Here is a 26,928-nt window from a genome sequence, read left to right on the forward strand (position 1 = left end):
AACCTATGTTCCTCCCAGGAGGCCCTCTTGTCCCCTGGCTTGGTGGTCACCACCTCTCACATTCAGGACTTCTCACAGGTGGTCCCTTAACAACGTGAATGTAACACATTTACTGTATAGTTTCATTATAGTAAAGTCTGATATAGTAAATCTGCTGGTATAGTGAACTAAATGTCCAGGTCCTGGCCAAGCCACATGTATATGGGAGTAATGTCTGGAATAGTGAACCCTGATGTAATACAACTTCTGTCATAGAAAACCTGTTTATTTGGCTCCTGGGGTATTCTGTAGGTGTCTATAGTGCAAAATGGGCGGGCACAAGCATCATACCTCAGTTGGAGGCCCATGCCACGAGCTGTCGACAGTGGGCGGGGCTGGCAGTCACTTGTAACATGCTCGCTATCTGCACACTAATCTGGGCCTGCGTGGATTTCCTCAATAGCACCAGCCGCTGAGACCTAAGCTTCCTGCGTGAGCTGCTGTCTGATTACTGAGGGGATTACCCGTTATCTGTGACTTGCTTGTGCATGGCTGCAACACTACCGTATAATTCAGGCTGCACAGAGATGTGGACAGAGGAGCACACTATCATTCCTGCATCTGCATTAACTAGTGAAAACTATGCTTCCTGTGCAAGCTGTTGCATGATCATGGCATGCAAATCCCTACATATTCAGCACCATGTATTTTGATCTAGCTTAACCAGTTAATGTATATGCTATGGTATATCTACACCCCTGGAGACTTCACCTTAGTTCCAGGGGCGTAGATATACGTATCTCACTGCGACTGCCGCAGCGCTTGTTCCCGCACGCACGTGCAAATGCTTTTTTTTTTCCCACTTTTTTCCTATTATTTCCGTTATAATGCATTTAGCATAAAAGAATTCTTAGCAAAATGTACTACCCAAAGAAAGCCTAATTGGTGGCAAAAAAAAACAAGGTATAGATAATTTTGTTGTGATAAGTAGCGAAGTTATAGAGGAATGAAAGGGAGGAGTGCTGAAATGTGAATATTGCTCTGGGTCATAAAGGAAAAACCTCTCAGTGGTCAAGTGACTAAACTTTGTCTGTTCTCGCTTGCTGAAGCATTGAAAAGAAAAAATCACTCCCATATATTGACTGAATTAGGACCCAGTACTACAGTATACTTTGGGCTTGATTCACAAAGCCGTGCTTACTGTTAGTACGCTGGTGAAAAGCCCATTATCACGCCTAAACTCAGTTTAGGCGTGATAAAATAAACTCGCGCGCAAAGTTTTGCGCATAAAATTTTACGTGCATAAAGTTTTACGCGCACAATGCCATTAAACCCTATGCAATGTTTTGTGCGCGAGTTTTTCCCTCAAAGCGGTGCTAACCTACTTAGTGCAATGCTTATTATCACGGCCAAAAGTCTTTAGGCGTGCTAACTAGGTTAGCACCGCTTTGTGAATCAAGCCCTTTATTTTGTTTCAGGTGTGTGATTTAGACACTACTGACCAGAAATATCAACAGAGCTGCCAGCCAGAAAACTGGTCATGTATAAAAGGAAACACATATGGCATCTTCTTCCATATCATTCTCACCTCGGGTTCATTTTCAAAGAAAAGAATAACCCATATTGATGGGGTTACCCATTATCCCTCTCTAAGCACCATAAAGGTCAATCGGTGGTATTCCGCTCCCCATGTGATCTGCCAAATGTGCAATCAACCTTTGACCTTGCTAGGATTACACTTCCTGAATGGCTTATTTTTGTTCAACCGAATCCAGCTTCACAAAGGCAAAAATGGTCCAGGGTGGAACCCATGCTCATAACAGATGCTGATTAAATGGCTGTGAGCTCATATTAGCGGTTTCATATACAGTAGAATTACTTTATATGAAACAGCTAATATGAACTCACAGCTGAAACAAGCAAGGAGCTAATCTCGTCAGATTTGTTATAGACACATGATCTGCTGCATGCTTGTTCAGGGTCTATGGCTTAATATATTAGAGGCGGAGGATCAGGACAGGAGGACAGCCAGGCAATGTGCATTATTTAAAAGATGTCAGCCTCCATATCACTCTCCCTTTAAAGACTCTAGCAGAGGTCGTGTAGCTCTTTTTAGTTGTAGGCTCAGCTTAGAGAGATCGGTCAGGATCTAAATCTCCGTCCCATCGAAGTCAATGTCCCTCTGCTGTCAGTGGCATAGCTAAGGAGCTGTGGGCCCCGATGCAAGTTTTACAATGGGGCCCCCCAAGCATTCTATGAATAACAATTGATACGGCTGTAATGATCTGCTCTGCTGTCTGCACAGGCAGTCAGCTTTTTGACCATTTTTCAGGTCTGCATGCTGCAGGTCCCTGGAAAGGAGACCTGTTTTCACTCTGCAAGTTTCAGACTTGCTGTTCTGGGGAGGGATTTGCATTCACTCATCTGGTTATTGATAGCTCTGCCTCTTTTGAAGGCTTGCAGTATAAATGCCATTTCCTCCCAGAATTCCCTGCTGGTCATAAAGGTTTGGTTCTGCTGGACTTACCTTGAGTTTCAGCCCCTCTGCTGACTGTTTGCTAATATTGTTTTAGAGTAGTTATCCTTGGGAGTGCACTAACATTCCTTCTAGTGCAGTCAGATTGTTAATTATCTCTATGGCCTGGTTCTGTCTGGTCTTATCTGTTGCGATTGCACTTTCTCCAATGGCGGCTGATAGTGAATCGCTTTGCTTGTTTGGATCGCATTCGCCCTAGCGGTAGAGGCGGTGGATCTTTCTTGTTTGACTCTTGGAGTATAACCTTAGCTGCGGTTGCTACTGGTTACTCCTTTTGTGTGTCTTGTCTAGCACGAACACTTGCTCTTGTCTGGGGTGAGGCAACCGATTAGCAAGCATTCGCGTTATTTGTCTGTCGTCATTTTCTGTGTTCAATAGTTAGCTAGGGTTGGTACGCTTTGTCGCTGTTGCGCTTAACGTGTGGCGACCGTGCCTTGAACGCGCTTTGTCGCTATTGCACTTAACGTGTGGTGACCGCGTTTAGCTAGCCCTGTCAGTTCCTTCGTGTTGGATTGCAGTTTGTTAATTGGTTTTGTCTTTATTCACTCTATGATCTGTTTTTACTCAGTCTTGTGTCTCTATTAGCAATCGCCATTTTTGCGATTGCTTTCTCACTTTGGTCTTCGCTGTTGTATGTCAACCGTCGCCGGGTGGTGACTAGATTAGTGGACATGCATACATTCTGTCTCTGTGCTCACTCTCTCGAGAGAGGCTATCTTGCCCTGTATTGCTTAACTTCGTACAATCTCCATCTGACATCTGTGGCTGTGCAGAGGGTTTATTCCTCTGCACTCCACAGCTCCATCTGCCGGTTGGAATTCCTCTCTACAGGTGCATTTGCACCAAAGCTGGGTTCCCTTATCTAAACGCTTGTGGAGTGTTTCCGCAGTGTCGGCGCACATGTTATGCGCTGACCACGGAGATAATTCCACAAACGTTAGAACGGCGCAAAACAAAACCTGCCAATGGCAACTACAGTGTCAGAGGTGCAAGAAGGGGATGGGGAACAGTTTGATAATGATTACCACTATTCAAATTATCTATAGAAGTGATTATTATGAGCACAGGACCAATACACAGCTAATACTGCAGTTGAGGGAGGGCCCTTCGGGGCCCCTCTGGTCCAAGGGCCCCGATGTGGTCGCAACCTCTGCAACCCTTATTTCTCCGCCCCTGTCTGCTGTCCAGGTGCTACCATGAGAGCCTCTTTTTCTTCATAGAAGTGAACTCTGCAGATAATATCACAATTTATTGCAGTTCCTATATATATTTATTGCAGTTCCTATATATGCGGCCCGGCAGTAGCTAAAGGCACAAGGAGCTTGGCTGCTGTTCAGACCCTGTTTGGTAAGTGCTATCATTTTATTAATATACAGGTTCTCCCGATCCTTCTTACTCCCTGCTGCACACTTGATTGATAAGGCAGACCATCATGTAACTTGTACTTATTTTGGACATGGTATTTCTGTTACAGCACTGCCATTTTCACTATGGTATGATATACACGAACATCTCTCTTCAAAGGAAATGGTGTTGTAGTAAAGAGGTTGATAAAAGTTTCTTTCCATAGATATTTTTTTATATAACGCCTTCCCACCTGATGCATATGCCCTTTCTTTATATGTATGATACCCACTTGTTTTTTTTATATATAAAGTGCACCCTCTAATAACCTGTATACCCACATATAGATATATTTGAATGTGTCCATTTTTCATTATTTTTTAATCCTCAAAATGCCATTGCTAAGATATTGATTTTGTGGGTCCTGAGTCATGTGTTCTCTGACATTTTCCCCAGTTCACTCCATTATTTGCATAATGAAGCGGGATTATGACCTGCAAAACACGTTGCATATGGAAGCATCTCATTTAATATCACAAGGTCATGCAGGGTCAGTGCTAGGTGGGCCGAGGGCTCTGTGTGCTCAGTCAAGCTCAATTTTGTGTTCAGGTGGGGGACCAAGAATTTGAATATTGCCTCTGTCATTGCCATGATGTCTGGGGGTTTAGTGGCCTCAGGTATGCCTCTGATGTTGATAATATTATAATACTGCATGTTACTAGGGTGACAACTTCTTCCAAATGTTTAGACTGTTTGTCCCCTTTGTCATTGGATAGACCAAAGATCGCTCCGCCCAATGAGAGGCTGAAAGCTAGTATTAGACTTTCAAAAACACCCCATTTCTGACCAAAATGTTTGAATGACTGGGCATCTCCACCACATGTGGAGCTCATTACCTTTCACTTGATCACACCTCATGTTTCATTCTTTTCTTGTGAGAATTTGGCCATCCTAACTGGAGTGAGATGGCATCTGGCCACAGTTTTATACTGCAATAACTGTAGTTTTTGGTTTGGATATTTCCAGTTATTGTGGAAGATTTTATTCCATTTATCTCCCTCCAGGCAAAAACCCAGGTCTGATTCCCACCTACTGCACCAGGGAGGGGTAAGCCTATGGTAAGGCTTCTTGGATAAAGTCATACACTGAAGATAATAAACTGGGTGTTTTTTTTTTTTTTAAGGTAGATCCATTTTTCTAGAATAATTGTTAATATAGGTGCAAGCGCTCTATACGGAATTCCAAATGACTGTTCACATGGAAAGTTCCACAAGTGCTTCAATATGGATTATCCACGTTGCTCTGCAGACATATGCCCTCAGATGAGACATATATAAGGGAAATAAAACAAAAAAAAACAGCAATATAGTGTAGTATTTCTTAGAGTCTGTTGCACCTTCACCTTATCACAGTGACAAAGCTGCACTGAAACCCACCCTCAGTGAAGCACACTTAATGAATATACAATGCGCTCACCGAATGTAATAGCTGTTGAATCACAGACAGCAATAGAAGCATTAGGAAATTCCCCTTGGGTAGTCAGTCAATGGTCATCAGCTTCTTCTCTGCACTATATCCCATTATCTCATTAGATTGTAAGCTCGCAAGGGCCGGGTCATCCTCCTAATGTTTACTGTTTTTGTAACAATATTTGTGCTGCTTGGAACTCTGCTGTACATTTGTTAGTTGTATCTATGTTCCCCTTGTTGTCTTATTTTGCTTTGTAAAGCGCTGTGGAATATGTTGGCGCTATATAAATTAAAAATATATGTGTGCACATATATGTACAAATAGTTAATGTGCAAAATGACAGCTGTGCAAAAGTCCCATGTATCCCAATAAAGTTAAACACACATGTAGAACAGTATACAAAATACAAAATGCAAAAGACAGACATGGGCATCCGCTGAAAATCTTCCAGGGGGGGGGGCAAAAAGGGGGGAGGAATAAGCGGGGCGGCGCGTGTAGCGCTGCGGTGAACATTTGGGGTGGCGTTGTGTGGCGCGCACAGCGCGCCAAAAGATGGGGTATGGCATGCCGAAAAATGGGTGTGGTCATGAACCAGAATGTGGGTGTGGTCGTGGGTGGAGACATGTTTACATGAACTTAGCAATGGTGGGACATTAGATTAGGACAGTGGTGGCGAACCTTTTGGAGGTTGAGTGCCCAAACTGCAAAGTCACTTTACTATCACAAAGTGCCAACAGCAATTTAAACTAAATACGGTACAAACGTTTTAACTCATACATGAACATTATGGAAAATTCAAGTTGAAAATAAACTGTGAAGATAAACAATTTCATCCATCCGACTCCTGAAAAATGTATTCATTTTTTTTTAGAACCTCCCAGTTTCATTTTCTGTTTTAAAAAGCTTAAAAAGTAGGCTTAATGTTATTGTCTCATATGATCATGATTCATCTTTTTCCATAGTCTCGCAGTTACCAATCATGTGACCCCCAACAAGACAAATTCAGCAATCATGAGGCCCCCAACAAGACAAATTCAGCAATCATGAGGCTCCCAACAAGACAAATTCAGCGATCTTGAGGCCCCCAACAAATCATGAGGCCCCCAACAAGACAAATTCAGTAACCATAAGGCCCCCAACAAGACAAATTCAGCAGTCATGAGGCACATAAATAGACAGCATTTCACATAAAAAGGCAGAATGCCCTCTTAACATGGTAGACACCTCTCACCTTGCAGCAGTTCCCCAAAATACACTCAATCTGACAGCAGTGGTTCCCCAAAAATAGGTAGCCCCAGGTCTATAGGTGTCCCCAGAATAGGTGGCCAGTGGTATAGATGTCCCCAGAATAGGTGGCCGGTGGTAGAGATGTCCCCAGTATATGTAGGCAGGGGTATATGTGCCCAGTATATGTAGGCAGGGGTATATGTGCCCAGTAGATGTAGTCAGGGGTATATGTGCCCAGTATATGTAGCCAGGGGTATATGTGTCCAGTATATGTAGCCAGGGGTATATTTCCCCAGTATATGTAGACAGAGGTATAGATGACCCCAGTATATGTAGTCAGGGGTATATGTGCCCAGTATATGTAGCCAGGGGTATATGTGCCCAGTATATGTAGTCAAGGGTATAAGTGCCCAGTATATGTATTCAAGGGTATATGTGCCAAGTATATGTAGTCAGGGGGATATGTGCCCAGTATATGTAGGCAGGTGTATATGTCTCCAGTATATGTAGGCAGGTGTATATGTCCCAGTATATGTAGGCAGGTGTATATGTCCCAGTATATGTAGCCAGGGGTATATGTCCACAGTATATGTAGCCAGGGGTATATGTCCCCAGTATATGTAGCCAGGGGGTATATGTCCCCAATATATGTAGCCAGGGGGTATATGTCCCCAGTATATGTAGCCAGGGGGTATATGTCCAAAGTATATGTAGGCAGGGGTATATGTCCCAGTATATGTAGGCAGGGGTATATGTCCCAGTATATGTAGGCAGGTGTATATGTCCCCAGTATATGTAGGCAGGTGTATATGTCCCCAGTATATGTAGCCAGGGGTATATGTCCCCAGTATATGTAGCCAGGGGTATATGTCCCCAGTATATGTAGCCAGGGGTATATGTCCCCAGTATATGTAGCCAGGGGTATATGTCCCAGTATATTTAGGCAGGGGTATATGTCCCAGTATATGTAGGCAGGGGTATATGTCCCCAGTATATGTAGGCAGGTGTATATGTCCCCAGTATATGTAGGCAGGTGTATATGTGGCCAGTATATGTAGGCAGGTGTATATGTGCCCAGTATATGTAGACAGGTGTATATGTCCCCAGAATAGGTAGCCAGGTGTGCCCCAGCAGGAGGGGAGCAGCGCAGAGAAGAGGGAGAGCTATGGGCATAGTGGGGAAGGGCGGACGTCTCCCCCCCCCCTTCCCTCACCTAGGGGCTCTCCTTCCTAGCTCTCCCCTCCGGTATTTTTAAAGTTCGGCAGCTAAAGTGGGTGGAGACGAAGTCGATCTCTGTAGGATCAGAGGTAGGATAAGAAGTCTCTGTAGGATCAGAGGTAGAATAAGAAGTCTTTCTCTGTAGGATCAGAGGTAGGATAAGAAGTCGCTCTCTGTAGGATCAGAGGTAGGATAAGAAGTCTCTCTGTAGGATCAGAGGTAGGATTAGAAGTCGCTCTCTGTAGGATCAGACCACATACACAGAAGAAAAGTGTCCCGCCGTGACACTATCCTGGTAAGCTGATGCCGCCTTCCAGTTACACAGATTGACAGTTTTTCACTGAGAGCACTAGGACATGCAGAGTTTTTTGATTGTTTCCATCAGGATGTGTTTTGGATGGTATAGACATAGTTAATTATAGTGTGATATTTAAGTGGGTGTCTCTGTGCGGATGCATGCCATCCGTGGGTGCGGTGGCCTGTGTGTGCACGGATGTACCCAGGATTGGACACATTGGTTTGTTATTTAGCCTGTCTTCATGGCCGCCCGCTGCCCCCCCCTGGCCGCGTGCGCATGCGGCCAGCAGGAGGGGAGCAGCGCAGAGAAGAGGGAGAGCTATGGGCATAGTGGGGAAGGGCGGACGTCTCCCCCCCCCCCTTCCCTCACCTTAGGGGGCTCTACCTCCCTCGCTCGCTCTCCCCTCCGGAGTCCGGAACGAAATGTGCAGCGGCTGGGCAGCGGGCGGAACTTACCTTGTCTCGTCGCAGGCGCCGGATGGATTAGCCGTTACTCTGGTCTGGTCCAGACCAGAGTGCGGCACCAGAACTTCCGGCGCAGGAGCGAGACGAGGTAAGTTCCGCCCGCTGCCCAGCCGCTGCACATTTCGTTCCGGACTCCGGAGGGGAGAGCGAGCGAGGGAGGTAGAGCCCCCGAAGGTGAGGGAAGGGGGAGGGAAACGTCCGCCCTTCCCCACTATGCCCATAGCTCTCCCTCTTCTAAGGCTGCTCCCCTCCTGCTGGCCGCATGGGCACGCGGCCAGGGGGGGGGGGGGAGAGCAGCTGGCGGCCAGGGTCGGGCAGATGCCCCAATTTGCCATACGTGCGGACGCCCATGAAGACAGACTAAATAACAAACCAATGTGTCTAATCCTGGGTACATCCGTGCACACACAGGCCACCGCACCCACGGATGGCATGCGTCCGCACAGAGACACCCACTTAAATATCACACTATAATTAACTATGTCTATACCATCCAAAACACATCCTGATGGAAACAATCAAAAAACTCTGCATGTCCTAGTGCTCTCAGTGAAAAACTGTCAATCTGTGTAACTGGAAGGCGGCATCAGCTTACCAGGATAGTGTCACGGCGGGACACTTTTCTTCTGTGTATGTGGTCTGATCCTACAGAGAGCGACTTCTTATCCTACCTCTGATCCTACAGAGAGTGACTTCTTATCCTACCTCTGATCCTACAGAGAGTTACTTCTTATCCTACCTCTGATCCTACAGAGAGTGACTTCTCATCCTACCTCTGATCCTACAGAGAGCGACTTCTTATCCTACCTCTGATCCTACAGAGAAAGACTTCGTCTCCGCCCACTTTAGCTGCCGAACTTTAAAAATACCGGAGGGGAGAGCTAGGAAGGAGAGCCCCTAGGTGAGGGAAGAGGGGGGGGGGGGGGGGGGGAGAGACGTCCGCCCTTCCCAACTGTCCCCACAGCTCTCCTTCTCTGCACTGCTCCCCTCCTGCTGGGGGGGACACCTGGCTACCTGGGGACATATACCCCTGCCTAAATATACTGGGCACATATCCCCCTGCTAATATGTACTGGGCCCATATACCCCTGACTACATATACTGGGGACATATCCCCCTGGCTATATATACTGGGCACATATACCCCTGCCTACATATACTGGGGACATATCCCCCTGACTACATATACTGGGCACATATACCCCTGACTACATATACTGGGCACATATAACCCTGGCTACATATACTGGGCACATATACCCCTGACTACATATACTGGGCACATATCCCCCTGGCTACATATACTGGGCACATATACCCCTGACTACATATACTGGGCACATATCCCCCTGGCTACATATACTGGGCACATATCCCCCTGGCTACATATACTGGGCACATATCCCCCTGGCTACATATACTGGGCACATATCCCCCTGGCTACATATACTGGGCACATATCCCCCTGGCTACATATACTGGGCACATATCCCCCTGACTACATATACTGGGCACATATACCCCTGGCTACATATACTGGGCACATATACCCCTGGCTACATATACTGGGCACATATACCCCTGGCTACATATTCTGGGCACATATACCCCTGACTACATATACTGAGCACATATACCCCTGCCTAAATATACTGAGCACATATCCCCCTGGCTATATATACTGAGGACATATACCCCTGCCTATATATACTGGGCATATATACCCCCTGGCTACATATACTGGGGACAGCTATACACCTGGCTACATATACTGGGGACTACTACACACCTGGCTACTTATGGAACATATACACCTGGCCACCTATTCTGTGGACATCTATACACCTGGCTACCTATTTTGGGGACATTATACACCTGGCTACATATTCTGGGTACAGCTATATTCATGGCTTCTTATACTGAGGACACCTGTAGATCTGGCTACCTATGCTGGGGGTACCTATTTTGGGGGAACTGCTGTCAGATTATCTGCATTTTTGGGGAACCGCTGTTAACAGATTAAGTGTATTTTAGTGAACCGCTGCCAGATTATGTATGTTAGGGGAATGGCTGCTGATAGATTTTGCGTACTTTGGGGAATTGCTGCCAGATTATGTACAGTGGAGGAAATAATTATTTGACCCCTCACTGATTTTGTAAGTTTGTCCAATGACAAAGAAATGAAAAGTCTCAGAACAGTATCATTTCAATGGTAGGTTTATTTTAACAGTGGCAGACAGCACATCAAAAGGAAAATCGAAAAAATAACCTTAAATAAAAGATAGCAACTGATTTGCATTTCATTGAGTGAAATAAGTTTTTGAACCCCTACCAACCATTAAGAGTTCTGGCTCCCACAGAGTGGTTAGACACTTCTACTCAATTAGTCACCCTCGTTAAGGACACCTGTCTTAACTAGTCACCTATATAAAAGACTCCTGTCCACAGAATCAATCAATCAAGCAGACTCCAAACTCTCCAACATGGGAAAGACCAAAGAGCTGTCCAAGGATGTCAGAGACAAAATTGTAGATCTGCACAAGGCTGGAATGGGCTACAAAACCATTAGAAAGAAGCTGGGAGAGAAGGTGACAACTGTTGGTGCGATTGTTCGAAAATGGAAGGAGCACAAAATGACCATCAATCGACCTCGCTCCGGGGCTCCACGCAAGATCTCACCTCGTGGGGTGTCAATGGTTCTGAGAAAGGTGAAAAAGCATCCTAGAAGTACACGGGAGGAGTTAGTGAATGACCTCAAATTAGCAGGGACCACAGTCACCAAGAAAACCATTGGAAACACATTACACCGCAATGGATTAAAATCCTGCAGGGCTCGCAAGGTCCCCCTGCTCAAGAAGGCACATGTGCAGGCCCGTCTGAAGTTTGCCAATGAACACCTGAATGATTCTGTGAGTGACTGGGAGAAGGTGCTGTGGTCTGATGAGACCAAAATAGAGCTCTTTGGCATTAACTCAACTAGCTGTGTTTGGAGGAAGAAAAATGCTGCCTATGACCCCCAAAACACCGTCCCCACCGTCAAGCATGGGGGTGGAAACATTTTGCTTTGGGGGTGTTTTTCTGCTAAGGGCACAGGACAACTTAATCGCATTAACGGGAAGATGGACGGAGCCATGTATCGTGAAATCCTGAACGACAACCTCCTTCCCTCTGCCAGGAAACTGAAAATGGGTCGTGGATGGGTGTTCCAGCACGACAATGACCCAAAACATACAGCAAAGGCAACAAAGGAGTGGCTCAAGAAGAAGCACATTAAGGTCATGGAGTGGCCTAGTCAGTCTCCGGACCTTAATCCAATAGAAAACCTATGGAGGGAGCTCAAGCTCAGAGTTGCACAAAGACAGCCTCGAAACCTTAGGGATTTAAAGATGATCTGCAAAGAGGAGTGGACCAACATTCCTCCTAAAATGTGTGCAAACTTGGTCATCAATTACAAGAAACGTTTGACCTCTGTGCTTGCAAACAAGGGTTTTTCCACTAAGTATTAAGTCTTTTATTGTTAGAGGGTTCAAAAACTTATTTCACTCAATGAAATGCAAATCAGTTGCTATCTTTTATGTAAGGTTATTTTTTCGATTTTCCTTTTGATGTGCTATCTGCCACTGTTAAAATAAACCTACCATTGAAATGATACTGTTCTGAGACTTTTCATTTCTTTGTCATTGGACAAACTTACAAAATCAGTGAGGGGTCAAATAATTATTTCCTCCACTGTATGTTTGGGGGACCACTGCTTCCAGATTACATGTATTTTGGGTGTTACGTGTATTTTGGGTGATCCGCTGTCAGGTTTCGCATATTTTGGGGAACTGCTTCCAGATACTGCCACATTGTATATTTTGGGGGAACCACTGCCATATTATCTTTATTTTGGAGGAACTTCTACCAGATTACGTGTCTTTTTGGTGAAATGCTGTCAGATTACACCTACTTTTGGGGGATACACTACGGCAGAGCTCAAACTTCCCCGGCAGACCTTTTACATCACTGCTAAGGTCATGTATATTTGGCCCCACCCATTACCACGCCCACGTTATGCTTGACCATGCCCATTTTTTGGCGCGCCGTGCATGCAAAGTTTTGCGGAGTGAGTCCACTCACTTCTTTTCCTAGGACTAGACCCTGACAAAAACAAAAGCTTTTGTCAGTTATCACCTCGTCTTACCAATATACTTACAATGCTAACAACTCTTACCAATCATTGTTGGGCTGGTCTGATACTTGGGCATGCTCCATACTCAAATGCAAATAGGAAACAGTGCATTAGCTGTTAAAGTTCCTAGAAGAACTGAGCAGCATAGAATGTAAGAGCCCACCTGTCAGGAACCATGTTGTGTCGCTTTCTGCCTGCTGGTGGCAGTATTGTCCTGGACTTTCATATACTTCCATTGTACCAGTAGCAGAGGGCTCTGAGGACTTTGCCATCTTGTTAATTACTGTACTATTTAGAAACTGCCTCTTCTTCCTGCTGATTGCCAGAACTGTGCTTCCAAGTCTGAGCTTCTGGACATCCTGGTTCTCCTGAAATTCTGTATCTGTTACTCTGTTGCCTGATCTATATTCTGACTGACCCCGATTCCTGCTTGCTCCTTTTGTACTGCAATTGGTTTGTTACTGAATCTGTATTCTGTTCTGACCATGATTTCTGCCAGCTCCCTTGTACTGTGATTTGTTGTACATATTGCTCCAGTGTATATTTCCTGTATATACTTAGTTAGTTAGATATGGTTCTTGGTGTATTGCACATTGATTATATTTGCATGGTGATTGCTCTGTTATGGTGTGCATGCATGCGGTTGCACTTATTTTGCATTATATTGTATGCACTATCTGGTCTTAATAAAACCTTTTTGCACCTTTTTCCTTGGTCCCAGTGTCTGTATCACTGCAAACTGTCCACAAACTCTGTTTGTGACACCACCTGTTAAAGCGGTATCATCACCATAAAAATCAAATTTCAACAGCAACTGGTCTGAGTGTATTAAGTGATAAAGATGCTAGTCCTGCATTCAAAACTTTTTCTGCTGTTATGATTTGGAGTTATCACATACTTAAGGAGCACTGGCTCTTTAGTAGTCGGTGCCAAAGAATTGCATGCTGGGGGTTCTTTTTCTCTATAATCTATTCCTCCTCTTCCCTTTATTTCCCTGCTAGCTGCTTATCTGAAACCTAATCCCCTACTCACTTGTGTTTACAAGCAAGGCTGAGGTGACTCAGTGATTGGAGGAGACAAGAAAAAAAATAAAGGGCAGAAATGACATCACGAGTTAGCCTTAACTGTGGGCAAAAGACATGGTCCCCACCAGGAACAGAATTCTCGTCATTTACTATATAACATTCGCTGAAATCAAAACGTGGACAGTATAATACATGTGTTATGCAAGTAGCTCAAGTATTTATCTACTTATATACTGTATGTGTTTTTTTTTCCCTGGCATAGTATGGCTGATCGTACTGCTTTAAGGCACTTTGCCTTTGAATGGGCTGTGCAGCAGAATCTGAAGCATATAGGTATTGTTTATAAGTAAATGTAGTCTTGAACTAAAGGGAGCCATGAGTGATACTCCCCCTACCTCCTCCAAGAAGCCATCAGCATTCGGTTGATCAGCGCCATTGCGCATGTTCCAGCCTCCTTTATGCCACACTTTGCATCTTGCGGGTTGTGCAAGAACGTGCGTGACATCAGTACGCCTCCTGATGTTCGTGGAGCACAACTCTAGACGGCCTGATGACTACAGAGGAAGCTACCTATCCTTCTCTTCGCAATGGAATGCAAGAGATGAAGCAATTTTCTAAGGGCGGTTCTCTTTTCGGGTACTTTGATTCCTGCAAGCCTGGGAAATAGCAAATACAATGGCCTCAATCCTGGTAGCTCCATGAGGTAAAATTTGTCTGTAAGACACCTCATGGGGTATTTTCCTCTTTTTGGGGGGGCGGGGGGGGGGGGGAGAAGGCAATTCTGAAAGATTTCTCTGCATTTCTGAAAATGTGTGGTATTTCAGCGGGCAATAATAATAGTCTTTAATTGTCTTCCATAACTTAGAATACTCTTTGGAAAGGGTTTTCTTTTTTTTTGGGGGGGGGGGGGGGGGGAGGGGTGTATTTGGTTACGTAGCAGCCTATGGAAAGTATATGTATAGACATCCCCTATTTAAAAAAAATCCAGTAAATATTTGGAGTTTTATTTCTACTATTCTTCTCTATTACACAGCCTGATTAGGAATGACACTAAAACCGCATATTGACTTTACCTCCCGGTACAGGCAGGTCTTAAACTGATCGGTAAATTATGTGCTAACATGGCCCCTAATTTCCATGAGGATTCCAACTTCTGGTAAAATATCGCACATTTTGTGACCTACTTTACCATATGAGATAATTATGACTAAAATCTACCAGAATAGCAAACTGCTTTTAATTTACGCTGTAAAATAATACTTATGCGGTAAACCGGACGGTGAACGTACCAGAATTGAGGCCATTGCCGGAAAGTAAAGGAACCTGCAGTCTCAACATTCTTCTGCCCATCGTTCTCCAAAATGGAGGATATCGCTTTTACCCCACAGACCAGCAGAAGAGGTCTCTCATTAGAAGGTTACATAGGATGAAAGCATCACTCACTCAGGAGAGGGACCGAACGTGAGCAGGGGCCATATGAACACATCCTGGTAAGAGTAAAATAAAAATGTGTAAAGTTGTCATATCCCTGCATCTTCAGTCCTGAGGGAATTGTAAAGGTGAAAAAAAAGTGGCGAGTCAATCAGCCATCTTTAAATTTGTAGTTACGTGTTCTGAGGGAGTTAAAGGGACACTTAAGTCAAACAAAAAAATAGGTTTTACTCATCTAGGGCTTCCAATAGCCCCCTGCAGCTCTCTGGTGCCCTCGCCGTCTGCCTCTGATTCTCCTGTCCCCGCCGGCAGCCACTTCCTGTTTCGGTGACAGGAGCTGACAGGCTGGGGACGCGAGTGATTCTTCGCGTTCCCAGACACATTAGCACCCTCTATGCTGCTATATGGTATATGATATATGCTATAGCAGCATAGATGGCGCTATTGTGGCCAGGAACGCGAAGAATCACTCGCGTCCCCAGCCTGTCAGCTCCTGTCACCGAAACAGGAAGTGGCTGCCGGCAGGGCCAGGAGGATCGGAGGGAGACGGCGAGGGCACCGGACAGCTGCCGGGGGCTATTGGAAGCCCAGGTGAGTAAAACTCATTTTTTTTTACTTAAGTGTCCCTTTAAGGGGGTGGGGCTAACCTATGGTATGCTGTGTGGATTTGTATAGGAAAAACAGATCTTTCCTAAGGAGAGGGAAGGCTCTGGGTCCTACACAGCCTTCCAATTCCTGTCTTCATTCTCTCGTTCAAATCTCTTCGAAGTTTTCAGGAGCCCGAGTGCTCCAGTCAAATATGGATTCAGGTTAGCACACCAACTTCAGGATGCAAACAATTCTATTTATTGCTTCATCAGCACTTATGCATTGACAATTGTTTCGGGGCCCCGGCGCAATCCCTTCATCAGAAAGTGCAGATAAAAACGTTTTTATCTGCACTTTCTGAAAAAGGGGACCCGCCTTGGCCCCAAAACAATTGCCAATGCATACATGCTGATGAAGCAATAAATAGAATTGTTTGCATCCTGAAGTTGGTGTGCTAACCTGAATCCATATTTGACTGTTGATGTACCGGGTGCCTTGGCTTAGCACCTACAGGCTATGCATCCATTCCTTGGGTAAAGTGTGCCACCTCCACGATCTTCTTGTTTCCAAGTGCTCCAGGGCATCTCTGTACTGCGCATGCACGAGAGAGCGCTCCCGCGTGCGCAGCATGGAGCAGCCTGTCTTCGGGAGCCTAAGTGTTCCGGAATATTTCCGCAGCTTCCTACAGCAGAAGAGAACAGTCTCTAACCTATCAATCAGAGACTGCTAACGGCAGAGCCAGTGCAGGAATGATGAGATGAGGAGAAAAATGGGAAGCTTCTAAAGGACCCAGAGCCTTCCCTCTCTGTATGAAGTATCTGGGGTTTTTTTTGGTTTCAGACTCCCTTTAAACTCTGGCAGGCCAAGAAAAATACAGAAGTCGCATATGTGGAGGATTGCGAGAATGGTTACAGACAACACACAGATCAAGAAAAAGGATGGATTCTGATTCTTACCCTGAGTGGGGTGGGGTTTGCTCTCCTCACCTGCCTATACAGTGGTTACCTTTGTAAGTATCACTCTTCATATTTTTTTTTTTAATTGGGCTCTCAGTTTTCCCTTATTTATATTTCAAGCAAAGTTCTGGAATGGGTGTCACAGCCCCTGGGCATCATGGGAAATCTATGGGATGATATGAAGAAGGCTGTTCATGCTCAGCAGCCATCAAATGTAACTGAACTGGAGAGATTTGTATGGAAGAATGGTAAAATTACCTCCATCCAGAATCTAGACTCTCATAAAAGGCTATAGGAGGCCTCTAGGGGCCGTTATATTTACAAAAGGAGGCTCAGCTAAGCACTGATGTCATATCTCTGTTCGGGAGACACATTTCTGCACCGGTCTAATCTTGTTATGATGCATATTGCATAGTACATACTGATACCCAATAAATGTCATTTCACTGCAGAAACACTATTTCAAAATCACATGGAAAATATTGGAAGGAAGTTGCTATTGTAAAAGGAGTTGAAAGTTCATACAAAATAAATACATAAAAATCATATTATCCAATAGCAAATTAATTACCTCCCTTACCTATCTAGTTTGCAGTATTTTTCTCTGGCAGGTTTCATAGATATTTGACCAATAAAATATAAATCTTAATTTCTCTGTTTTTGTTTTATTTCCATCTTGTGAGGAAAAAAACTGACATCACTTCCTCCCTGTCTTGTGTCTTTCATGGACTTTGTTTCTGTTCCCTCCCTCCTTGCATGAGTGATGGCCCTCCCAGGGTAGGAGGTGATGACATGTTGCCAAGGGAACAGAGAGAGTCACTCCTGAGCATGTCAGGTGAGAGTTACCAGCACACAGGAGGCAGTGTAAGCAGCAGATACATGCACAGTAAGGACATTGTCCGCTGCTTGTGCAGCTATTAGTGGTAGTGGGGGGGGGAGGCTAAGTTGGGGACCCCGAGCTGCTTTTATACCAAACTGCAGACTGCTAGATCGGTTTATACGTGATAACTCTGGAGCAAGCCATCTATAGGGGCACAAATAGGGATATATTTATTTAGGGGAAAAGAAAGTTATTTTATTGTTTTACTTTATTTTAATTGAACAGTTTCAACCCTCTGCAAAAGCTCAGCCAATGATACGCACACACAAAAACTAAAACAAAAAGAGGTTCACATATTTTTTTTTTTTTATAACTGTAAAACAAAAATACAGAAACACAGAAATTTCCTTTCCTTCACTCAGTCTGGATGAATGGGAGCGTCTAATATTCCCACATCTGCAGCTTATAGTAGGTAAATAACAATGTCATATAGAACTTTCCTGGAGTCTCACATTCTTATTCTAAATTTAGAGGGGTTATATTCTGACTCTGAATTGTACAAAGCAGCCACCTCAGTGTGATATAAAATCTGGCTCATTCAGCTTCCAACAAAAGCAAATTCACTTTTCAGCCCTTTCTGGTTATCAGGCAGTTTGTTCAGCCAGATATGTGTTTTATGCTTTAATTTACTCTTCAGTAGAGCCATGGCTGCATGTGACTGCAAAACCTGCCTCATTTTCATAGATATTAACTCTTGTTTATCAACCCTTCCAATGGAAAATATAAAAAGTGAAGACAGGCAAGTTTTAACTAGGCTTAGTACTACATGTGTATATATTTATCTCACCATGTCACCTCATTTCAGGGACATTAATGCTTTACAAACAAATACACTGAGTGACATGAAAGCGTCTTCGGGATGCTGTGTAATTATGCTTCCTTGTGCACAAAAAAAATAGACAAAGTGTATCAGAACACTTTTGGCCAAGACATTTCCCACACTCAACACAAGTGTCTGAAGTGCGGTGACACTTGCATTTCCCACTCAGCACACGATAATAGGGCTTTTCATAAGGTGAGATCTCTCATGTCTGACAAGGTCTGATTTCTGTATAAAACCTTTCCCACACTCAGCACATGAATGAGGCTTCTCACCAGTGTGAGATTTCTTATGAGTGCCAAGATGTGATTTCTGTGCAAAACATTTCCCACACTCAGCACATGAATGAGGCTTCTCACCAGTGTGAGATTTCTTATGACTGCCAAGATGTGATTTCTGTGCAAAACATTTCCCACACTCAGCACATGAATAGGGCTTCTCACCAGTGTGAGCTATCTCATGATTAACAAGGCCCGATTTAAAACTAAAAGATTTCCCACACTGAGCACATGAATAGGGCTTCTCACCAGTGTGTAATCTCTCATGTATGACAAGGTTTGCTTTACGCCTAAAATATTTCCCACACTCAGCACATGAATATGGCTTTTCACCAGTGTGAGATCTCTCATGTATGACAAGGTTTGCTTTACGCCTAAAATATTTCCCACACTCCGCACATGAATATGGCTTTTCACCAGTGTGAGATCTCTCATGTATGACAAGGTTTGATCTACTCCCATAACATTTCCCACACTTTGCACATGAATAGGGCTTCTCACCAGTATGAGATCTCTCATGTCTGACAAGAGGTGATTTTTGGGAAAAACATTTCCCACACTCAGTACATGAATAGGGCTTCTCACCAGTGTGTAATCTCTCATGCGTGACAAGGATTGATTTACATCTAAAACATTTCCCACACTCATCACATGAAAAGGGCTTCTCACCAGTGTGAGATCTCGTATGTATGACAAGGTTTGATTTTCGACTAAAACATTTCCCACACTCAGCACATGGATAAGGCTTCTCATCAGTGTGGGATCTCTCATGTCTGACAAGCTCCGATTTACAAGAAAAACATTTTCCACACTCAGCACATGAATAGGGCTTCTCCCCAGTGTGTAATCTCTCATGTATGACAAGGTTTTCTTTACGCCTGAAATATTTCCCACACGTAGTGCATGAATATGGCTTTTCACCAGTGTGAGATCTCTCATGTATGACAAGGTTTGATCTACTCCCATAACATTTCCCACACTTTGCACATGAATAGGGCTTCTCACCAGTATGAGATCTCTCATGCGTGACAAGGATTGATTTACGTCTAAAACATTTCCCACACTCATCACATGAATAGGGCTTCTCACCAGTGTGAGATCTCTCATGCGTGACAAGGATTGATTTACGTCTAAAACATTTCCCACACTCATCACATGAAAAGGGCTTCTCACCAGTGTGAGATCTCCTATGTATGACAAGGTTTGATTTTCGCCTAAAACATTTCCCACACTCAGCACATGGATAAGGCTTCTCATCAGTGTGGGATCTCTCATGTCTGACAAGCTCTGATTTACAAGAAAAACATTTCCCACACTCAGCACATGAATAGGGCTTCTCACCAGTGTGAGATCTCTCATGCGTGACAAGGATTGATTTACGTCTAAAACATTTCCCACACTCATCACATGAAAAGGGCTTCTCACCAGTGTGAGATCTCGTATGTATGACAAGGTTTGATTTTCGCCTAAAACATTTCCCACACTCAGCACATGGATAAGGCTTCTCATCAGTGTGGGATCTCTCATGTCTGACAAGCTCTGATTTACAAGAATAACATTTCCCACATGTGGAACAGGAATGAGGCCCTCCAGCAGGGGGAGAGCTGTGCTGGGTATGAGGCCCCTCAGGGTTAGACAGGTGAGAGGAGTCTGGGGGAATATTTGGGGTCACCAGGATATCTGCAGCAAACTCTTTTCCAATCACATCATCATCATCCGTTGTACAATCTGTGGATTCAGAGAGACGACTCTTTGAGAGGCTCCTGATGCCGGGACTCCGCCCTGCAAATAGAAAAACATCATCACTTCCTGTTAGAGAACTCTGAGAAGAGGGAAAAAAACATTTCCTGACCATTGTTACATAGTTACATAGTTATTTTGGTTGAAAAAAGACATACGTCCATCGAGTTCAACCAGTATAAAGTACAACACCAGCCTGCTCCCTCACATATCCCTGTTGATCCAGAGGAAGGCGAAAAAACCCTTACAAGGCATGGTCCAATTAGCCCCTAAAGGGAAAAATTCCTTCCCGACTCCAGATGGCAATCAGATAAAATCCCTGGATCAACATCATTAGGCATTACCTAGTAATTGTAGCCATGGATGTCTTTCAACGCAAGGAAAGCATCTAAGCCCCCTTTAAATGCAGGTATAGAGTTTGCCATAACGACTTCCTGTGGCAATGCATACAACATCTTAATCACTCTAACTGTAAAGAACCCTTTCCTAAATAAATGGCTAAAACGTTTTTCCTCCATGCGCAGATCATGTCCTCTAGTCCTTTGAGAAGGCCTAGGGACAAAAAGCTCATCCGCCAAGCTATTATATTGCCCTCTGATGTATTTATACATGTTAATTAGATCCCCTCTAAGGCGTCTTTTCTCTAGACTAAATAAACCCAGTTTATCTAACCTTTCTTGATAAGTGAGACCTTCCATCCCACATATCAATTTTGTTGCTCGTCTCTGCACCTGCTCTAAAACTGCAATATCTTTTTTGTAATGTGGTGCCCAGAACTGAATTCCATATTCCAGATGTGGCCTTACTAGAGAGTTAAACAGGGGCAATATTATGCTAGCATCTCGAGTTTTTATTTCCCTTTTAATGCATCCCAACATTTTGTTAGCTTTAGCTGCAGCTGCTTGGCATTGAGTATGATTATTTAACTTGTTGTTGATGAGTACTCCTAAGTCCTTCTCCAAGTTTGATGTCCCCAACTGTATCCCATTTATTTTGTATGGTGCTAGACCATTAGTACGTCCAAAATGCATGACTTTACATTTGTCAACATTGAATTTCATCTGCCATGTATGTGTCCATATAGCCATCCTATCCAGATCCTGTTGCAATATGTCCCTATCTTCCTGAGAGTTGATGATTCTGCACAATTTTGTATCATCTGCAAAATTAGCAACATTGCTCACTACTGCATCTACTAGGTCATTAATAAATTGTAATTATCTGCATACAATTTAAAATACATTTGCATACAAAGAGTTATTTGCGTCTCAGTGACCCTCCCTACAGTAAAAGCATTAGCCATACATGGAAAGCAGTACAATGTAGAGCTTGATGAGACAATGGAAGCAATGTGTTACTCCTGTGACAACAGAACTATATGTATGAAAACAAGAGAGTTCTGCATGATGTCGGGTTTAACCGTTTATTTCTGGACATATCCAATTAAAGCATCTCAAAGCACATGGCTGTCATGTTTCAGACCTGCTGGTCCTTAATCATAGCTCAGCAGTGTGCGTTGAGCTGTAGTAATCGGATATGTCCAGAAACACCAGTTAAACGCGGCATCGTGTGGACCTCTCTTATTGTTTTCATGCTACCACCGGGATTGGCTACCCCTGGTCCAGCACTGCCCCTTTATTGTGGAGTGGTTTCCACGTTTCCAAGACCTACATGTGCTCATAGCATGTGTGTTATGCTAGTAGAGCAATGTGGTGTCACTTACCGGTAGTTCCCCGACTCACCAGCAGATGGAACTGTGAGGAGATTCTGGACGGTCACCTGATCAATGTGCTGCATTGCTGCAGTGGACTTGCTAGCAGCACATTGCTAGACCATTCTGGTACTCTTGTAGCGTTGTGACTCTGGCCATTTTCCTATGCTCTCTGATCCTTGCTCTTGTACTATGAGCTCCCAGCATTGATTGACCCTTGCTATTCTGACTATTCTTTGTCTACTGATGTATTCTGATTCCCTGGTTTAATTATTGCCTGTCTGATTTCTCTCTTGTATGCCTATTAGGTTTATCTACTCCTGTATAGATCGGTGTTCCTGTGTGTTGCAGTTTGTTCCTATATTGTGTGACTGATGATCATGTACATTTTCTATTGTAAGTATCTGTATAGTTAGTCAGTTAGAGGGGTTCTGGTAATTGTGGTTCACCATGTGTCACTGATTGTATAACTGCATGTGTATTGTAGTTGTATATTAGAATTGCTGCACCTTTGTAAATTAACACATTTTCACTTTCAAATCCAGCTTGTGCAGACTTCAGTATTTTCTTATGCCTGGTACACCCCATGCAATTTCCCATCAGATAGATGGGTCCATACATAATTTCCAACAGATCCAATCGGATTTACAATCGTTTTTCTGATCACTTTTATGCAAATCAATCAGAAAAAAAATGATCGGAAATCAGATCGAACCTGTTTGAAATGATCTATTTGACCCATCAATCTGACGAGAAATTGCATGGTGTGTAGCAGGCTTTACAAGTGACCTCTTGTTCCTGCTTTGTCTTGATAAGGATCTGCAGCAGGCATTACAGTAGGCATGTGTAGAAATCTGTCTCCACTCTGGTCCCCAGGACTTCCTCTAGGTCTTAATCAAACCCTTAAAAAGCTAGTGGGAGCGGTGGCCTGGAGGATTCGCATTGATATGGGGGGGGGGGGGGGCACTACCACCACCAACATGGAAGCTGCTGGGGCGGGAGGGGGGGGGGAGCCCACTACCATCATGGAAGCTGTGACTAATCTGTGTACAGTAATGTACAGTGACCATTATCAGCTTATTACAGGCCAGTAACACTAATCACCCCTACTGTGGCAAATCTGTGTACAGTAATCATTATCAGCTTATTACAGGCTGGTAACACTAAGTCACCCCTACGGTGACCAATCTGTGTACAGTAATGTACAGTAACCATTATCATCTTATTACAGGCCGGTAACACTAAGTCACCCCTACTGTGACCAATCTGTGTACAGTAATGTACAGCGACCATTATTTGCTTATTACAGGCTGGTAACACTAGACTGCACGTTGGAGTTTAAAGAGACTCTGTAACAATTTTTTCAGCCTTAGTTCTTCTATCCTATGAGTTCCTATGCCTGTTCTAATGTGCTGGGGCTTACTGCAGCTCTTCCTAATTACATGTAATAAATCAATGTATCTTTCCTCTGTCCTGTTTGTCGGGCTAAGGCTTTGATTGTGTGGAATGTGCAGGGCTGCTTGTGATTGGTAGAAGCGATACACACCCTCTGCAGGCCCCCTGCATACTCACACACTATGCTTAGCTGAGCCTATTAGAAGCTGGTTAGTTTGTTTGTAAACATTGCCTAAAACTGTTAATTACAAGCCAGGATTGCAGCAGAGAGTGGCAGAAACAGCACAGAGGGGCACAGGAGAAAATAAGGAATAGAATGGTATGCTTTTTAGTGTAAGAATATTAGAGTACAGATTCTCTTTAACTCACTAGCTGATGACTCTGCGTTTTCCCGGGTATGTATATGGTTTTTGTTGGCTCCTCCTACTTTTTCTAACCTTGACACACAGTTCCTGAATGACCTAGTTTGAGAGCTTTGGGTCCTTGGCATCAATAATTTGTATTTTCACTGTGAAATTAAAGAAATCTGATTGGCTGTTTGTGGCTCCACCCCTTGTCTGAATTTGAACCCCAGTCACCCAATGACGAACTGTCCCATGTTAGAGGCCTCTGCCAGTAGCAGTGCAAGAAAGGCAGACATTTATATATTCCTTTTGAAAATCAATAGTTGAATTTGAATGGGCTTTTTTAAGGCTCCACCACTTTTCTGTGCAAAGTTTTAGAACCCTGCCATTAACAGTGTAAGAATGGCTGCAGTTTACATTTTCTCAGTGAAATCTGTTTTTGGCTCCACCCACTTTTTGTAACCTGACACACAGTCACTCAATGGCCAAGTGTGTGAGCTTTCAGGTTCCTGGCATCAAAAATGCGTGAATAGAAGCATTAGCTTCTATTCACAACAGTATTCCAACTTAGAAATCTGTTATTTTGTGGCTCCGCCCCCTTTAGTGAATTTGAACCCCAGTCACCCAATGGCCGACTGTACCAGGTTTGAGGCCTCTGCCATTTACAGTGTAAGTGGCTGCAGTTTACATTTTCCCATTGAAAATTATCTGCAGAAATTTGATTGGCTGTTTTATGCTCCACCCACTTTCCCTGAATTTTTCACCTCAGTCACCAAGTGACCAACTGTGCCAAGTGTGGGGACTCTGGCTTGATTATTGTGAGAATGGCAGCCTTTTCCATTTTTTCCATCGACATGAATGGGTGAAATCTGATTGACTGTTTGTGGTCCCACCCACATGCATAGGGGGGAAGCGAAACCCCCAGAACATATCATCCCAGGTAGTAAGGGATCTGTATACAAAGTTTCGTTCAAATCAGTCAAGGCATTACAACAATACGTAATTAAATTTCTCTTCTCCATCCCCTCCTTCCCATCGCCTCTCAGGTCGTCCCCTAACCTTCCCTCCCAGACGCTCCCTTGTCTCATCCACCCCTCACCTCTTTTGCTCCTTCCACCATTGATGAAGTCAGCCTGTTGCTAGCGGCTTCCCACCCCACCTCCTCCACCCTTGACCCTGTACCCGCAAACACCCTTCGCCCCCACTTCCCTGCCTTGGCCCCAGTCTTCACCTCCTTGATCAACCTTTCTCTTTCCACAAGCACCTTCCCCAAAACCGTGAAACAGGCCACTGTACTTCCCCTGCTGAAAAAAAAAAAACAATCTCGGACTTCCGGTTCCGGCGCCTGTATGAGCGGCTAGGGGGAGAAGAGCTCCGGCTGAACCCTCTCACAGTGGCACACTTACCAGCTGAGACCCTCAACCCGCTCCTGCTACAAGCTAGAACTCCCGAGGTACCCGCAGAGAGCGCATGGATAAATTCCTGAAGGGGGCAGGGAGCAAAACGCCACAGTGAGCGGCGGCCAGGAGATCCAAGATGGCGGGCGGCACCACAGAAAAGATCAGCAAGCAGCGCTCAAAGAAGGGAGAGGAGGCAAAGTCCATTGTGAGCACACCTGACTGCGACTCGGGTGATGAATTGCAGTCTGAGCACAGAGAGCAAGGTAGCACACGAACAGATTACAAGAAGCTGGCACGAGAAGTGGGAAAAGTGCTAGTCCTGGAGTTTCGAGACATGATCGATTCAGCTCTCACTAAGGCCCTTCAGCAGGTGAAACAGGAACAATTACAAGCCAAGGATGATCATGGCCAGATACCTCGACTTTGCGGACAAAGTAAAACTAATGACGGCCTACAGGGCAGCCTTCTACGAAGTCACTTACAATAATAAAGAAATAAGCCTGTTCCAGGACTACTCACTGGAGGTGTCTAAGAAGAGACAAGCATTCGGGAAAATATACAACACCTTGTACAGTCGCAGTATAAAATTTACTATGGCTTACCCTGCGATGCTATGTATTACAGACGACGAGGGAAAGGTGACTACTTGCCACACCCCAGAGGAAGCACGGGATTTTCTGGATGAATCCCTAGCACCTAGACGAACCAGATCAACATCCCCAGAGGACTAACTGCACAGCCTGCTCTGAAGATGCTGGTTGCTATGAAAAAATCTCTAGATTTGACTTAAGTGGCCGCAATCTGTCATAAATGCCTTGCTTTGTTAACCTCCTTGGCGGTTCAATTTTTCCGCCAAGGAGGCTGCATTGCACTTTTTTTTTTTTCTTTTTGTTTCATGTAGCTACCTGAGTGGTGGCTACATAAAACACCACTGGAGGGTGCATGTGTCCCTCTAGTCTGATCGCCGCCGGCCACAAAAGTAAACAGGAGATCGCGTATAGAACGCGATCTCCTGTTTGGCTTCTCCTGTCGCCATGGCGACGATCGGAATGACGTCATGGACATCAGCCGACGTCCTGACGTCAGACCCATCCGATCCAGCCCATTGCGCTGCCCGGGACTGATTGGTCCGGGCTGCGCAGGGCTCTGGCGGGGGGGCCCTCTTCCGCCGCTGCGTGCGGACGATCGCCGCAGAGCGGCGGCGATCGAGCTGGACGCGCAGCTAGCAAAGTGCTGGCTGCGCGTACAGCAATTTACAGGACAGGAATCGCCCCACCGGGGGCTGAGATATCCTCTGCGGCAGCTTACCCCGAGCTCAGCTCGGGGTTACCGCTAAGGAGGTTAAGTAGATTTGACGCAGCTTGTGGCGCTTATGAAACTGGTGCTAAGATCTGATACCTGCTGTTTTGTCGCATAAGACTTGAAGAGCGATGTAATAGCCTCTGGGAACGTACCACTGTGCAGTCACATTACACACATCACATCCCTATTACTTCTCACATTCCCTGTGTACATAGTGTGTTTATACCTCATTACAGGCACACTGTGCAGTCACATTACACACATCACACCCCCTATTACTCCTCACATTCCCTGTGTACATAGTGTGTTTATACCTCATTACAGGAACACTGTGCAGTCACATTACACACA

At 44.6% G+C, this 26,928-nt stretch overlaps 1 protein-coding gene and 1 pseudogene across 1 annotated transcript in view; one reads left to right on the top strand and one right to left on the bottom strand.

The window, feature by feature from the left end:
* LOC137537150 (zinc finger protein 208-like) overlaps nucleotides 1–26,928 on the top strand; it is a 486,444-nt pseudogene that overhangs the window by 249,933 nt on the left and 209,583 nt on the right.
* Nucleotides 1–26,928, bottom strand: part of LOC137535848 (uncharacterized) — a 147,150-nt gene that overhangs the window by 30,291 nt on the left and 89,931 nt on the right. The window contains exons 15-16 of the mRNA XM_068257732.1: nucleotides 18,582–20,467; nucleotides 504–556 (exon numbers count right to left, since the gene is read on the bottom strand). Coding sequence (XP_068113833.1) covers nucleotides 504–556; nucleotides 18,582–20,467 — 1,939 coding nt within the window. The remainder of the gene's footprint in view (nucleotides 1–503; nucleotides 557–18,581; nucleotides 20,468–26,928) is intronic.

Source organism: Hyperolius riggenbachi, chromosome 10 (genome assembly GCF_040937935.1).
Source record: "Hyperolius riggenbachi isolate aHypRig1 chromosome 10, aHypRig1.pri, whole genome shotgun sequence".
In the NCBI taxonomy this organism is placed as follows: Eukaryota; Metazoa; Chordata; class Amphibia; order Anura; family Hyperoliidae; genus Hyperolius; species Hyperolius riggenbachi.